The sequence below is a fragment of the Echiichthys vipera genome, assembly GCF_963691815.1.
Source record: "Echiichthys vipera genome assembly, chromosome: 1".
Lineage (NCBI taxonomy): Eukaryota > Metazoa > Chordata > Actinopteri > Perciformes > Trachinidae > Echiichthys > Echiichthys vipera.
In genome coordinates, this window is record NC_139826.1 from 32142581 (window position 1) to 32156924 (window position 14344).

A 14344-nucleotide genomic window follows, 5' to 3' on the forward strand; every position below is an offset into this window, starting at 1 on the left:
GAATTGCATCGGACTGGAAAAGCTGAGACTTTTGTGGATTCAATGAGCCAACTTGTGTTCACGTGTGATGATGTTAGTCTTCATAAAAGCCATTTCATTGTTATGAGAGCTTTTTTTTTTTTTTTTAAACCTGGGCTCACTGTTTACAATGAGCTGTTGTGACCTCTATGATAATCACAGCCTCATGAAACGTTACAACCACAAACTAGAGACCTGGAGCATTCCTGTGCCCTGTGTAGTCTGACTCCCGTTCTCCCTCCAGTGCTACGTCCGTGATTGACAATAAGGGAGTTTATGAATAGTTTCCAGAACTGAAGTGCTCGCCAGCAAATCTCCAAATGTCAAAGGTTTTTGGTCCCAAATTACAGCATGGATTTGTCTATGGTGTTCCTCAAGATCTGGGTGTCTTAATGTGGGATTCTGGAGGGATTCTGGGGGATGTTAAATGTTGCACCGAATCTGTGTAACAAATGGTATCAACCCAAAAACTGCTGTAACAACATCTTATGACTTGGCCATGGCCTCCATAACCTGAGATATTTTTAGCCCTTATACACTTCCACAATTTATTTTATTAATTAACTGATCATAGATTTATGACGGGGGCTGCTTCTCGAATGAATGTGCACCACTTCTATGTGGCATCATCTGTTGCCCTGCTATCTCCCCCTGAACAACCCCTGTGCTCCACCCCTACCCCTCTGGGAAGTCAGTGGGTTAAACTATGAAGTTTGTCCCTTCTCTTCTGGAGGAACATGTTGCTCTCATCACATTTCTAACAACCTGTTACACTTTGAAATTAACACTGGGAGGCAGCAGAGAGTCGTTTTTATCCAATTCCCCCTACAGTGATGGTACAAAACCAATAATGCACGCTTTATCAGCTCCACACCTCCCTGGCTGTGGTCCATATGTTGCATGCACATCTGAAATGATTAATTAGATGTTTATTTTTGCATTAAAGGTGGAGCCACGAGGAGCCTACGTTGCGCTCAAGACTGATGGACATCAAACCTCATGTTCACACCTTAGCCCCACCATTCCTGTGATGCTGTCAGAGCTGAGAACAGTGGTGGGTAACTGTGCGTCTTGGAGAGGAGGGAACAGGACAGGAAAGGAGGGTCGGTCGGATACAGGCGGAGGAATTGGGATGGCACAATGTCCTAATGTGGCACTCCAAGATCCAGCTCTATTTGGACAGAAATGTTTTATCTCTCTTAAATGTTTACTCATCACTGACTACATTATCTTGAAGTGTCTGTGAGCTGCTGACATTATGAATGAGCAAAATGAGAGCGTGTGTTTGAACAGGTCACTGGTGGAGGTGGACTGCTTCAGCAACATGGAGGACATCGAAGTGGCAGCTGACGGGAGCCCGATTCTGAGGGTCCTCATCTGCCTTGTCTATTCTGTTGTGTGCGCCGCGGGTCTGATGGGCAACCTGCTGGTGCTCTTCTTCATCAGGGTCAAACAAGGGAGGAAGAAGTCCACGGTGAACTTATTCGTGCTCACCTTGGCAGTGACGGACCTGCAGTTCGTGCTCACGCTGCCCTTCTGGGCTGTGGACACCGCGCTGGACTTCAGCTGGCCGTTTGGAGACGCCATGTGCAAAATCATCCTCTCGGTCACCGTGATGAACATGTACGCCAGCGTGTTTTTTCTCACTGCCATGAGTGTGACCCGCTACTGGTCACTTGCCTCGGCTATAAAGAACAGAACCAAGCCGAAGTCATGTTCTCCCAAATGGACCTGCGCATTCATTTGGACACTGGCGACTCTGGTGACTGCGCCCACGTCGATTTTCTCAACTGTCAGCAATGTGACCGGAGAAAAACTCTGTTTGCTGAGGTTCCCAGGTGGACAATACTGGTTAGCAGTTTATCACATACAGAAAATAGTCGTAGGTTTTGTACTGCCAATGTCAATCGTGTCCATCAGCTACTTAATGCTGCTGCGTTTTATCCACATTCGTAGTATGAAAACAAACAACCCCAAACGCAGATCCCAAGTTACAAAATCTATCACCATCGTCGTGTTGTCCTTCTTTCTGTGCTGGATGCCGAACCACGCCATCACCTTGTGGAGTGTACTGGTCAAACTGAACGTTGCAAACTGGGACAGCGCGTATTACATAGTCCACACATACGTGTTCCCTCTGACTGTCTGTCTGGCTCACACCAACAGCTGCCTGAACCCGATCATTTACTGCCTCATGAGGAAGGAGTTCGTGAACAAGCTGAGAAGACTGATTCATAGGGGATAATGGTTTTTGGAGCTTTGCGAATGATTTAATGTGTTGGCACAGTGATAAGACGCACCGAGCGCGCGCGGCAACAAGGCACGGAGTGAGAGAGGAGACCTGTCAGAAAGCACAATGTGAACCATCATTCACCATCATTACTATTTTCTCCATGCTTATGGAAAAGTTGAACTTCCATCAGCAGCAGTTCTTACCTTTAAAAGCTCGCGTATAGCTGCTTTGTGGTTTAACGCATATGGGACTGCTAATTGTGTGTAAAACAAAAAAAATATTTCACTTATGTCCACTGTGGTTGCTTGTTAAATATCCATTAGGGGTTATGTGTCTCTAAGCTACAGTCTAATGACTGCGCGCATCATTGCGCTTTATAATTAACCATGCATTAGTGCTCGCATTACAATTGAACAGGCGAAACGTAGCTTTTTACATCCATCTGTCAATGACTTTGCAAATAATGTAACCAGTGCATGGAAGTATATTTAGGGGGGGGGGGGGGGGGGGCAGGGGACGCGCCCCCTCTATATTGAGGACACTTGAAATGTGAAGGAGGTGCCATGACCGGTTTACCCTGAATTTCAAGGCCATGTGCAAAATGTCAAAATTTTTCCAAGTGGAGCTGACGTTGCTTGCCTGCTTTGGGTAAAATCAGTGTCAAACACTGTACTGTCTCTATGTTCATTAATGACAGGTTAGGCAGGAGGAAGTGAGTCATATATACCTTCTTAGAAATCATGCCAATAAGTATTAGACTTCTTTTACTTGGCAATATATTGCCGATAACTACATTTAAAAGTCCAAACCGTTCGGGGGTTTGTTCAGGTTGTGATTTTTGTAAATTCCAATTTCAGTCTTTTCTAATATATATTTTGTCTGTATAATATTTTTTGTTCTTAGATCTGGAGTTGTGTAACAAAAATAATTTTCCCCCGGGGATTATTAAAGTATTTCTGATTCTGATGTCCAGATCTCAAGGGGGACAAGGTCCAGGGAGTAGACAGATGTGGGTAATGGTGTGATCATCCTGCCAGTGGACAATGTGTAACCTAGAGTTGTCCTCGATTACATAAATTCTTAGCATGCATACAGTTTTGTTGACTGTAAAACCGAGTTTCTCCACCAAGGATCTTGCAAAAAAGCACCACTTTAAAGCTTGTGTGTACCTGAGATGTGCTCACAAGTTTCTTGTAAGAAGTCATTCAGCATGAATAAAACATAAAATAAATGACTAATCAACTAAATAAATAAAGTCCATGTAGATAGCAGCAACCTTTCATGTTAAAATACTTAAATTATGTCCGTTTTTTGTTTCGAAATGCTTTAAAAGGGTCTGCAGAAATTCCCTCCAGACAGGCAGGCATATATTGAAAATAGTTACCCTCAATGTCAAATAGGTGCTTAAAGCCTTGCACAAATTGGTGCATAAACATTCACCAGAATGCAGGAAATGAAGTGTTTGATGCTCAAAATTTCCTGGGGGAGGCCCCCAGACCCTCGCTTCACTTTACGCCCTTGAATCAATGTGTAATACATGTAAGTGTGTGTCAAAGTCAATAGTTTGTGCACAAAATGTGAGAAATATAATTGTTGTAAATATGCAGAAAAAAACTATCCGTGATGTGTGATAATAAAAGTGTACTCATGATGTCATGTGGGTTTATTTTCCTCACAAACAATATCTGATTGTGCTTGAGTCAAAGCAGCCGTTACACTGCCTGGCAGATCTGTTACGCCTCTAAGCCGCTCACAGAGCCACAACAGCCCCGAGGTGGTGGACAATGACCTTATTTTTAGGTTCATGAGATTTATCCAGATACATGAATATGTAGGATATATTGTTATATTCCTGTTCTTTCCTTAACACCTGCGGTTGCTACTTAGAAGCTGGAGCGGCTGTGAAACAGATAAACACATTCAATGTCTTTTGAATTCTTCAAACCAGAAGAAACCCATCAGTTAGCTAAACTTCAAACGTGCGTTAAGGAAATAAAAAGCTGGAGGACCTGCAATTTTCTGATGTTAAACTCAGATAAAACGGAAGTTATTGTACTTGGCCCCTAAGGCCTCCGAAATTCAATAGCTATAGATATTGTTAGTCAGGATGATGTTGTGTTGTCCTCCAGCACCACAGTAAGGAATCTGGGTGTTATTTTACACCAGGATATGTCCTTTGATTCTCACATAAAACTAACAACAAGGATATTTTCACCTGCCTAATATTGCAAATATTAGGAACATTGTGTCTCCGAAAGATGCAGAAAAACTAGTCCATGCATTTGTTACTTCTAGGCTGGACTACTGCAACTCCTTATTATCAGGCTGCTCCAAGAAGTCTGTTAAGAGTCTCCAGTTGGTCCGAAATGCTGAAATGTTGTTTCTACTATTCTGCTGTATTAACTGCCATAACATATAAGTCATATTCACATTACTATGGATATTATTATAGTTACTGGAAGTGTGTCTGTCTCTGTCTTTGTCTCTCTCTGTCCATCTGTCCGTCTTTTCTCTCTTTCTCTCTTTCTCTCTCCTTTTCTTCCTCCCCAACCGGTCAAGACAGGTGTCCGTCCTCCACAGAGCTGGGTCTGTCTGACGTTCCTGCCTGTGATAGGGAAGGTTTTCGTTGCCACCGTACTCTACGGGGGAATTGTTGGGTCTATGTTTATCATAAATAAGTCATAGAGTGTGGTCTATACCTAGTCTGTGTCCTGAGATAACTGTTGTTATGATTTGGCACTACAAATAAAATTTAATTGAATTGAAAATTCACAATAAAAGTCCTTAAGGTAATTCAAATTGGGATTCTGCTTCTGTAGACTCAATCCAAATTTCCAAGCAAGCCTTGAAAAACAATCTTTTGACATTTTGGAAAGCGTGCTTCTTGTCTTTGCTGTTGTTTAATGTGTAAAGAAACACTGCAGGTATTGTGAAGTTTGGCTTCACAATGTTGACACTATGGAGAAAACACAAAAGCATAATCAGACCTCCTCTACTAAAGCTGCTCACAGTGAGTGTGGAGCAATATCATTGCTGTGTGGCTCGAATCCGATCCTTCTGACTGATCTTGTTGTGAGTTGATTCTGAAAACAGTTACAAGTGACACAAAACCAGGTTCAGCTCAATAGTGCACTGCAGGTTCAATCGAAAAACACAAGACTATATTCAATTCAATTTTTCAATTCAATTTTATTTATAGTGTCGAATCATAACAACAGTTATCTCAGGACACTTTACAGAGTAGGTAAAGACCACACTCAATGACTTATTTATGATTTACATAGACCCAACAATTCCCCCGTAGAGTACGGTGGCAACGAAAAACCTTCCCTATAACAGACAGGAACGTCAGACAGACCCAGCTCTGTGGAGGACAGACATCTGTCTGCACCGGTTGGGGAGGAAGAAAAGGAGAGAGAAAGAGAGAAAAGGCACAGAGATGGACAGAGAGAGACGGACAGACACACTTCCAGAGATGCAAGCAAAGCCTAACAGTAACTATAATATTTATAGTAATGTGAATATGACGTATATGTTAAGGCAGTTAATACAACAGAATAGTAGAAACAAGCACAGCTAAGGTGACAGAATATGACAACGATCATAATTATGGTGGCAAACATGATCAATGATGAGTAGTGGCAATAGCAGCTACAATACAGCTACAAATTTTATAGTTTATTAAACTAGTGATAGTATATATGAGTAACAGTGATAATAGCAGCAGGAAGCGTCATGTAGGACCACGGCAGCAAGCACCACCACTATATAGAAATGTTCAGTTCAACAATGGGGCCCCACAGGAAGAAATGATGGTCCAAGGTTAGGCTACAGAGATAACGGCAGAGGGAGTGAAACTGTTTATGACAGAGTGTGGTGAGAAAGCAAAGTTATGAGGCAGAATGAAATGCATCTACATCCAAAGACTGAGAACATGAATGTAAAAACAGCCTTCCAATCAACCCCATGTGTTGCCAACAGTTATGGACACATAAAAAGAGCTGCTCCTGCAACGCACACAGTGAGCGTGCCATTATGCCTTCCAATTGCAACTGCTTGTTATTGCTGTAATAAACCTGAACCGGGAAAAAAGAAAAGGCAATAAACAACCTCCCAGTGATGCCAGCCGAGTTAAAATACTTTCTGTTTGTTCCTTATTTATTTATGAATGTAATGTAAATGTAATTTAATGTAAATGTGACAACTTTGTCCTGTTCTCTGTCTTTATTTTGTTCTTTTTTTAGATAAAGATGCACTGCTATTTGGAGTGCCATAATTAACAAACTAACACACTGTATATTATAACAATCTATTATGATCTGCTCAGGGAACAGTTTGTCTTTCAACAATAACTGTACTCAGAGTCAGAATCTGTCCTCCACTGGTTTTATGTGCGTATGTTTTGCACAGATATAGTGTAATTTATTCTCAGTAAAGCTGGGAATGAGTGAAATTTCTGGAGAAAGGCATTAGAACACAATTTTGAATGTAACTTTAAGTTCTTATTGCATATCACAAATACTCTTAATGGGTACATTTCACAAACAGAGCAATTATCCCAAAAGCAAATAATTTTTTAATAATATTCGAACAGTTATTTATCAGTAAAATGAGTATACTTATATTTTAGGCAGTTGCTATTTGCACCCAGTTTTGTTGCCTAACCCTAACCAAACTGGGAAATTATAAGTGAAGTCACTTAATCTTAAAATAATGTTGATGCAACATTCAAACCAAGGGCATCCGTGGGAGAGTCTGGTATACAACCAAAAGTAGAATGGGAGGCAGAGCCTTCAGCTACCAAGCTCCTCTCCTGTGGAACCAACTCCCAAGTGTTATTCGGGAGGCAGACACTGTCTAAACTTAAAAGTTTCCTTTTTGATAAAGCTTACAGCCGGGGCTAACGAGCCCTCAGCAATGTTGTTATTTTTAAGCTGATTTTGTTCTGCTTAATGATGCAGCTATAGGCCTAGTCTGCCGGGGGATAATACTGTTCCTGATACTCTGAGCTTCTCTCCTCTCTGTCTGTATCATTCATGTCTCATCAATGCATGTTACTAATGCAACTTCTTCCCCGGAGTTGTTTGTGCTTAGTTGTCTCTCAGGTCTCTGCTGATCGTGGACGCTTCCTGCTACTATTATAATCTATAACCTTAGCTGTTCTTGTTTCTACTATTCTGCTGTATTAACCGCCATAACTTATAAGTCATATTCACATTACTATAGATATTATTATAGTTACTGGAAGTCTGTCTGTGTCTGAAAAGACGGACAGATTGACAATCTGTCCGTCTTTTCTCTCTTTCTCCCTCCTTTTCTTCCTCCCCCAACGATCAAGACAGATGTCCGTCCTCCACAGAGCTGGGTCTGTCTGACATTCCTGGGAAGGTTTTTGTTGCCACTGTACTCTACGGGGGAATTGTTGCGTCTATGTAAATCATAAATAAGTCATAGAGTGCGGTCTTTACCTAGTTTGTAAAGTGTTCTGATATAACTTTTGTTATGATTTGGCACTATAAATAAAATTGAATTGAATTGAATTGAACCAACTCACCCATAATACCTTCTGCAATACTGTACTCTCTTAATAATACCAGAATGCGGTGGGTGAGGGGTCAAGTGTAAATAGCCAAAATGCAGCCATGGGGCTATTTTCACCAAATGCAGTTCAAATAGAAACTCTGTATATTAATTAATGTTGGTTTATATTTATTTCTGTGTTTATTGTTTTTCCTTTTACTTATTTTTACACACATGTGTTCATATTATTTGTGTACAGTACTGTCAAGAGCCAGAAAAAGAGTCATTAATAGAGATACAGAGTAAAATGGGAGTAAATCATCGATTAAAGGGTCATAGGATTCTCATAAACTCTGTTTGACAGTTGTACCAATTCCTGAAATGCCTTAGAGATCCTTGTTCTGCTTCCCTTGAGTCATTTTGACAATGTTAAATGGTTCTTTTCCTTTTCTCATGCGACCCATCATCAATAATCTCGACACGAGTAATATTTTCCATATTAACTTGACCTTCCCTCTCCAGAAAAAGAATAAACATGATTCAACCCAGGGGTGTCAACCTGATCCAGTATGTGTTCGATGTGTTCTTGCTTGGTTGGAATGAAAACCTGCAGCCACACAGCCCTTTACTGGATCAGTTTGACACCCTTGATTTAACCTGTTGAGAAGATGTTTATTGTGCTTGGGAGTGGAATTCATGAAGACATTGTTGTATGTCTGCTGCAGCTGTCGGGGCTCAGGGTTTTCAGTATTTTGCACAAATGCTGTAACAGTGTATTGCAGGAGATTGAACCTATATCTGCTCGCTGCTGCAGTGATTTTCATTCTGACTGCACGTCTTGGTATTCCCAATCATTCCCACTTGTCTTTGCTTCATTTGTCTTTCAATGATGGGAAAAAGTGAAAAATAGCACTTGTATCTAAATTTGGATTTAATATTGCAGAGACTCTCAAACACCAGTTTAAGACGACTAAATATGGTGTCTAATGTACTCTGATAAATAATCATCTGAGCCATTTGGTGGTCTCTCACCGCTATAAAAATTTGGCACAGAAGAATGCCAAATGTAAAATTCACATGACAATGAGACCACTCACTAAGTTCAGAGTTCATGAGAAATTTGTGACATAACGAACATGATCACGTCCCAGAAAAGACTGAGAAACGACAAAATACTGGTAAACGCAACTTTATTTCTGTCTGTTGTCACACACACACACACACACACACACACACACACACACACACACACACCCACACACACACACACACACACACACACACACACACACACACACACACACACATTTAAAAGCTTAAGAGGACGTTTTTTCTGCCTTAAATTTACCATGCTGTATCATTTAGCTCCAATAAACATTATATTTTAATGAGACAGTTTTGGTTTCCAAAGAAAAGATGAGGATCCACGGTAAAACATTAGTTTACAATATCTGTCTCCACTATTCTTACCTACTTTAGTTGTTAGAGACCTGTACACCATTTTTGTCCTTTTTTATGTTTTTGTGTCTGGTGTGAAATATGATAGGGTAAACAGGATAAAATTATTTACTTATTTATTCATTATTTGATTGATGCATGGTGAAAGGCGTTATTGTCATGTTTTCTATGTCATGATACTGTAAATTAATTGCTTTTCAATAAAAATAATTAAAAAAACAAACCCACAAAAGGAGACATTTAGGTTTATTATTACTTATTTATTTATTGTGTACAGTTTAAATTATGCTTTCCATCCAATATACCTTTTATGCATGTTGAAAGGTATTATTGTCATGTTTTCTATGCCATAATACTGTAAATTAATTGCTTTTCAATAAAAATAATTAAAAAAACAAACCCACAAAGGAGACATTTAGGTTTATTTTTACTTATTTATTTATTGTGTACAGTTTAAGTTATGCTTTGCATCCAATATACCTTTTATGCATGTTGAAAGGTATTATTGTCATGTTTTCTATGTCATGATACTGTAAATTAATTGCTTTTCAATAAAAAAAAAAACCACAAAGAGGACACTTATTGCCAGATAATCTGACATTTATTTTTTCCGAGTTTTAGAGGAGCCTCTGAACGCACCGCGGTCTCCAGGGTGGTCAGGTGACCCGGCGGTGGGCGGGGCCACTCTCTGCTTCTCCTCCGCTCTTTGGCACCAATGTCGGAGGTGTTTGCGCCTGGAAGAAGAAATGGACTCTGGCAATGCACGAATTTGATCATTCAGAGATCCGATCAGTTGAGTCTGTGAATGGCGCCAAAACAGGACCCTAAACCTAAATTTCAAGAAGGTCGGTACAGAGAAAAAGCCCGGGTGTTAACGTCTGCTGGGGGCGGGTTTGTTGTTGTTGTCGTTGAGGCGGCAGCTCGACAATGGTGTCTCTCTGCAGGGAGGGAGAGCCACAGATCCTTTATTATTGTCCATATGTGCGGGGAATCCATTCAAAACATACCCAAACTGACTAATAATGAAGCTCATCGCCTTAAAATGAAGCTAAAGCTGTAAAACAGACGTTAACGCCAGGCTAACGGCTAGGTAGCTTGTTGTGTATGCTAAGTGTGAGCTAAACCAGAGGTCTTCAACATAGGGTCCCGGGACACTCAGGGGGTCCTCACAGTTACTGCAGGCGGTCCGTCAAATTGCTTGATACTATTTACTAAAAACATAAAATTGACATTAACATGAATGCAGTGTATTATTAGCAAAGATACATTTGTGAAAAAATAATAATTCCATGTGCACAACCTTGATGATAGGCTTGCTGGCTTAAAGGCAGTGTAGCCAGAAATGAGCTGAAGGATTCAATGTATGTTACATTAACATACCATGTATAAATACATGAATATGTTAACAATCGACCGATATGGATATTTTTAGGGCCGATGCCGATACTGTTTTTTTTCCCATCAGCCTTAGCCGATGACCGATAAGGACTGCCGATTTCCTTGAGCCGATATTACCTTTGCTCCCTTAATTTACATCATAAAAAAATTACACAATGATGATAACAAATGCTACGAGTCTCAATTTTTTTAAAAAGGAACGTTTATTGAACTTTAAAAAGGTGTGTCCAACAGCACAGATCTTCCTTAGGACGCCTGTCTGTAAATAATGCCAGGAAAAAGCTATCGGCGAACGCAGCAGCCCACATCGGCCGATACAGATACACCTAAAAAAAACCGCTTATATCAGCTGATGAATGGGTCTATCACTAATGAGCATTGTAATAGCTTAGTAGTGTATGCACCAGTAGCAGTAGCAGTAGCTCAGTCCATAGGTGACTTGGCTGGGAACCGTAGGGTTCCTGGGAACCGTAGGGTCGCTGGTTCAAGTCCCTGTGTGGACCATGTATGGAGCGTGGACTGGTGGCTGGAGAGGTGCCAGTTCATCTCCTGGGCACTGCGGAGATGCTGTTGAGCAAGGCACCGAACTCCCAACTGCTCGGGGCGCCGGTCACTGGCAGCCCCCTCGCTCTAACATGTCTCCTTAATTGCATGTATAGGTCCTGTCTGTGCATGTGTGTATTTTTAGGGCCTGTGTGTGTAACATGATTAATAATAAGAGTGAAAAAATTCAATTTCCCTGTTGCGGAATAAATAAAGTACTTCCTCTTCTTCTAAAAAGCTGTGTGTATGGGGTTTAGGCCGCCCTAGCTGTCAGGCCCAGTTTAATATGCAACTCAGTTTAATAAAGTATCTGTAGGAGGGGGTCCCTGCTTCATCTCTCTTTCAGCTTAGGGGCCCTTGACCTTAAAAGCGCTGAAGACCCCTGAGCTAAACCTTTATTTATCAGACAGTCACTGACACATTCAAAGGAGTCAGTGAAACCATGCTTGTCCACATTATACCAGTCCAAACTCTATCTGAAGATCTTCATGGTAGTCTATCATTTATTACACTTTAGTATCTTGTGGTAATTCAGATTTTTTCCCCCTTCTCAATCCTCTTATTTGTTTTTCTCTCCTCACAGGTGAAAGAGTCCTGTGCTTTCATGGGCCATTGCTTTATGAGGCAAAGGTTTGTTTTTTCCAATGATTCTAACTTTATGTGTGTGTTTTATTAGTTGATTATTGACTGCAGAACAGAGCCAACTATTGATACATACCTGTGTGTGTGTGTTTTCTTGTTTTTACAGTGTGTAAAGATCAACATAAAGGATAAACTGATTAAATACTTCATTCATTACAGCGGATGGAACAAAAAGTGAGCATCTTTGTTTGGATATAATTGATTTCCTTGCTCCCTTCAGATCCCCTGCTGTGAATGAAATCAGTGAGGGCTTTTTACTTTCACTGTAATTGAGTTTAAAGCTTTTAATGTTGTTTTTTTTTTTCATTCTTTCTTTTTCAGCTGGGATGAATGGGTTCCTGAAAGCAGAGTTCTCAAATATGTGGACAGCAACCTTGCGAAACAAAAAGAGCTTCAAAAGGCCAATCAGTAAGTTTCCCTTTTTGTGCACAGAGAGAAGATGACAAATAAGTATTGTTTGTGAGACATCTGTTACTGTGTTAGAGAAAAAACCTCCCTGATGTTAAATCTTTAACAGTTTTAACATAAAAAAGATACTTTTATAACGTCACTTGAGCTTTGTCATTTAAATTTTGAACATAACTGTATTAATATTTGCTCTACAAGATTAAAAATAGTACAGTACATGGACAAATATCATGGAAAAAATATTTTTCTGATCCTCCCTTGTTTTCTCTTCCCCAGGGACCATTATGTTGAGGGAAAGATGAGGGGTTTAGCACCAAGCAAGAAGATTGCTGCTGTGCAGCAGAAAAATGTTGATCTGTAAGTGTCCATAATGTTTTCCCATCGCTAATAGTTCAACATATTGTAAACACAGCATGTAAATAACTGTTGAATGGAGTAGCGTATGCATGCATTAACTGAATGTCGACACTGAGCAGGAGGCCCACGCGGTACATGTGTTATATCATTTTGTCACTTACTGTATAATGCCTTTTCTTGCAGGCATGAGAATGATAGAATATTCAGAAAACTTAACTACCCGACAAATGTGATAATCTTTAACTCTAAGATCAGTATTCACATGGTATGTTTGTGAGAAAAAGTGAGACGACCCAGAGGGGAAGAAAAGGACAGTTTGTTTAGTCACCAGGATGGGACAGTAACATCTAAGTATTACAATGAAATGTTCATCGGCCGATTTAGTGAGTTCCAAAGTATCTAAGAAGTGGAGAAGATGTCCCATTAGTTCATGTGCCTGAAAGGTTATCTTGTTAATTTACTGGGAACTACGTGGAAAAGAGCTTTAGATGATGTTTGTACTCTGCATTGAGCTTTGTGGTTATGCTGGCAGTGCAGACCGGATTTTATCATCCTTACCAGAAATGTATGTCAAAAAAGTGTGTTACATAAAGTTTTTTTTTTTTTTTTTTTTAAAGCTTAACCTCTTTTCATATTAAGCCTTTTATCAAACATGTGCTCCTTAGTGTGACGTGTGAAGTAAAGTGTAAAATTCGGAGGCACACTGAAGCTGTGAAAATCACCCGGGGGAAAAAAAAGACATTGAGTTCCATGTAGCAGATAAAATGGGCTGAAGCTGGCATGCCAAGTTGCTGTTTACTTCTTCAGCCATTATTCCTAAGAGCACAGTCCTATTTTGGTAACTTTTTATAGATTCATTGAGTACTAGAAGTTACTTTGACAACCTAACAGACTTTTCTACATCATTTCTAAACTGTAATCTGTGTCTTGTTTAGCCCCAGGGCTGGGGGAAGGCACCAGCAGCGGAGAAACGCTGCAGGGACCACGGAAGAAGAAGGCTCGGGTGGATCCCACTGTGGAGAGTGTATGTATCATCGCTTATTGGGAACTCAGACTTGAAATGCATACCTGATTAAATAGCATAAACCTTTTGTAACACAGCATTTTGTTTATGCACAAGGGCGAGTCTTTAGGAGCCATTTTGATCATCCGGCTTTTGTACATTAATAGATTGAAACAACTGATTATTTGACCCAAGAGATGTTTCTATTGGACTGCAGGCTGAGTTTCATTCCTGAGGTGTGAGCAGTGTGGTGAAATATTGAGATGTTAGGGAAATAAAACAGCAGAAATGTGCAAAGAAAGAGACATCAATGCATACCAGCACTTGAAAATACATATACATGCACTCAAACATACCGCACAGATTGGGTGCATGCATTTAAGAAAATGCTAGAGTGAAAAAAGGAAGCTCTTCCGTTTTGTTTTGTTTTTAAAAGTGTCAGGGCAAGTCTAAAGCAACACCCAATCCATGTTTGTCAGAAAATTGTCGCACGTTTAAAAATAAATACGACCTCACGTGTCGATCTCATTCACACTCCGACTCTCGTCCGTCGTCATAGTTTTCGGGAACAGGTTCATTTTACTGCATTTTCTGTTAAAAAGGCTGTTGGACCATTCAGAGCCAAACGCACATACAAACGTTCTCATTCAAAGCATCTGATAATTTGATGGATTTACTTCCAAGAACACAGCAATTTATGATAAAAGGATGCAGACTTTAAATGATCATTTCATACCCTCAGATTATGTCCTACTTTCAGTAAT

General features: G+C 40.2%; 2 protein-coding genes across 2 annotated transcripts in view; both read left to right on the top strand.

Moving 5' to 3' along the window:
* Positions 1–1276: 1276 nt before the first annotated feature.
* Positions 1277–2263, top strand: LOC310950664 (relaxin-3 receptor 1-like; the record flags this gene model as incomplete). The annotated part of the gene is made up of 1 exon (XM_083918573.1): positions 1277–2263. The coding sequence occupies one exon, from the start codon at positions 1277–1279 to the stop codon at positions 2261–2263; it is 987 nt and encodes a 328-aa protein (XP_083774699.1).
* A 7674-nt stretch (positions 2264–9937) lies between these two features.
* Positions 9938–14344, top strand: part of LOC310951010 (mortality factor 4-like protein 1) — a 19482-nt gene continuing 15075 nt past the window's right edge. The window contains 7 exon segments of the mRNA XM_083919070.1: positions 9938–10074; positions 11754–11800; positions 11919–11986; positions 12134–12220; positions 12497–12576; positions 12579–12581; positions 13513–13601. Of these exon segments, the coding sequence (XP_083775196.1) occupies positions 10035–10074; positions 11754–11800; positions 11919–11986; positions 12134–12220; positions 12497–12576; positions 12579–12581; positions 13513–13601 (414 nt within the window). The 5' untranslated portion in view covers positions 9938–10034.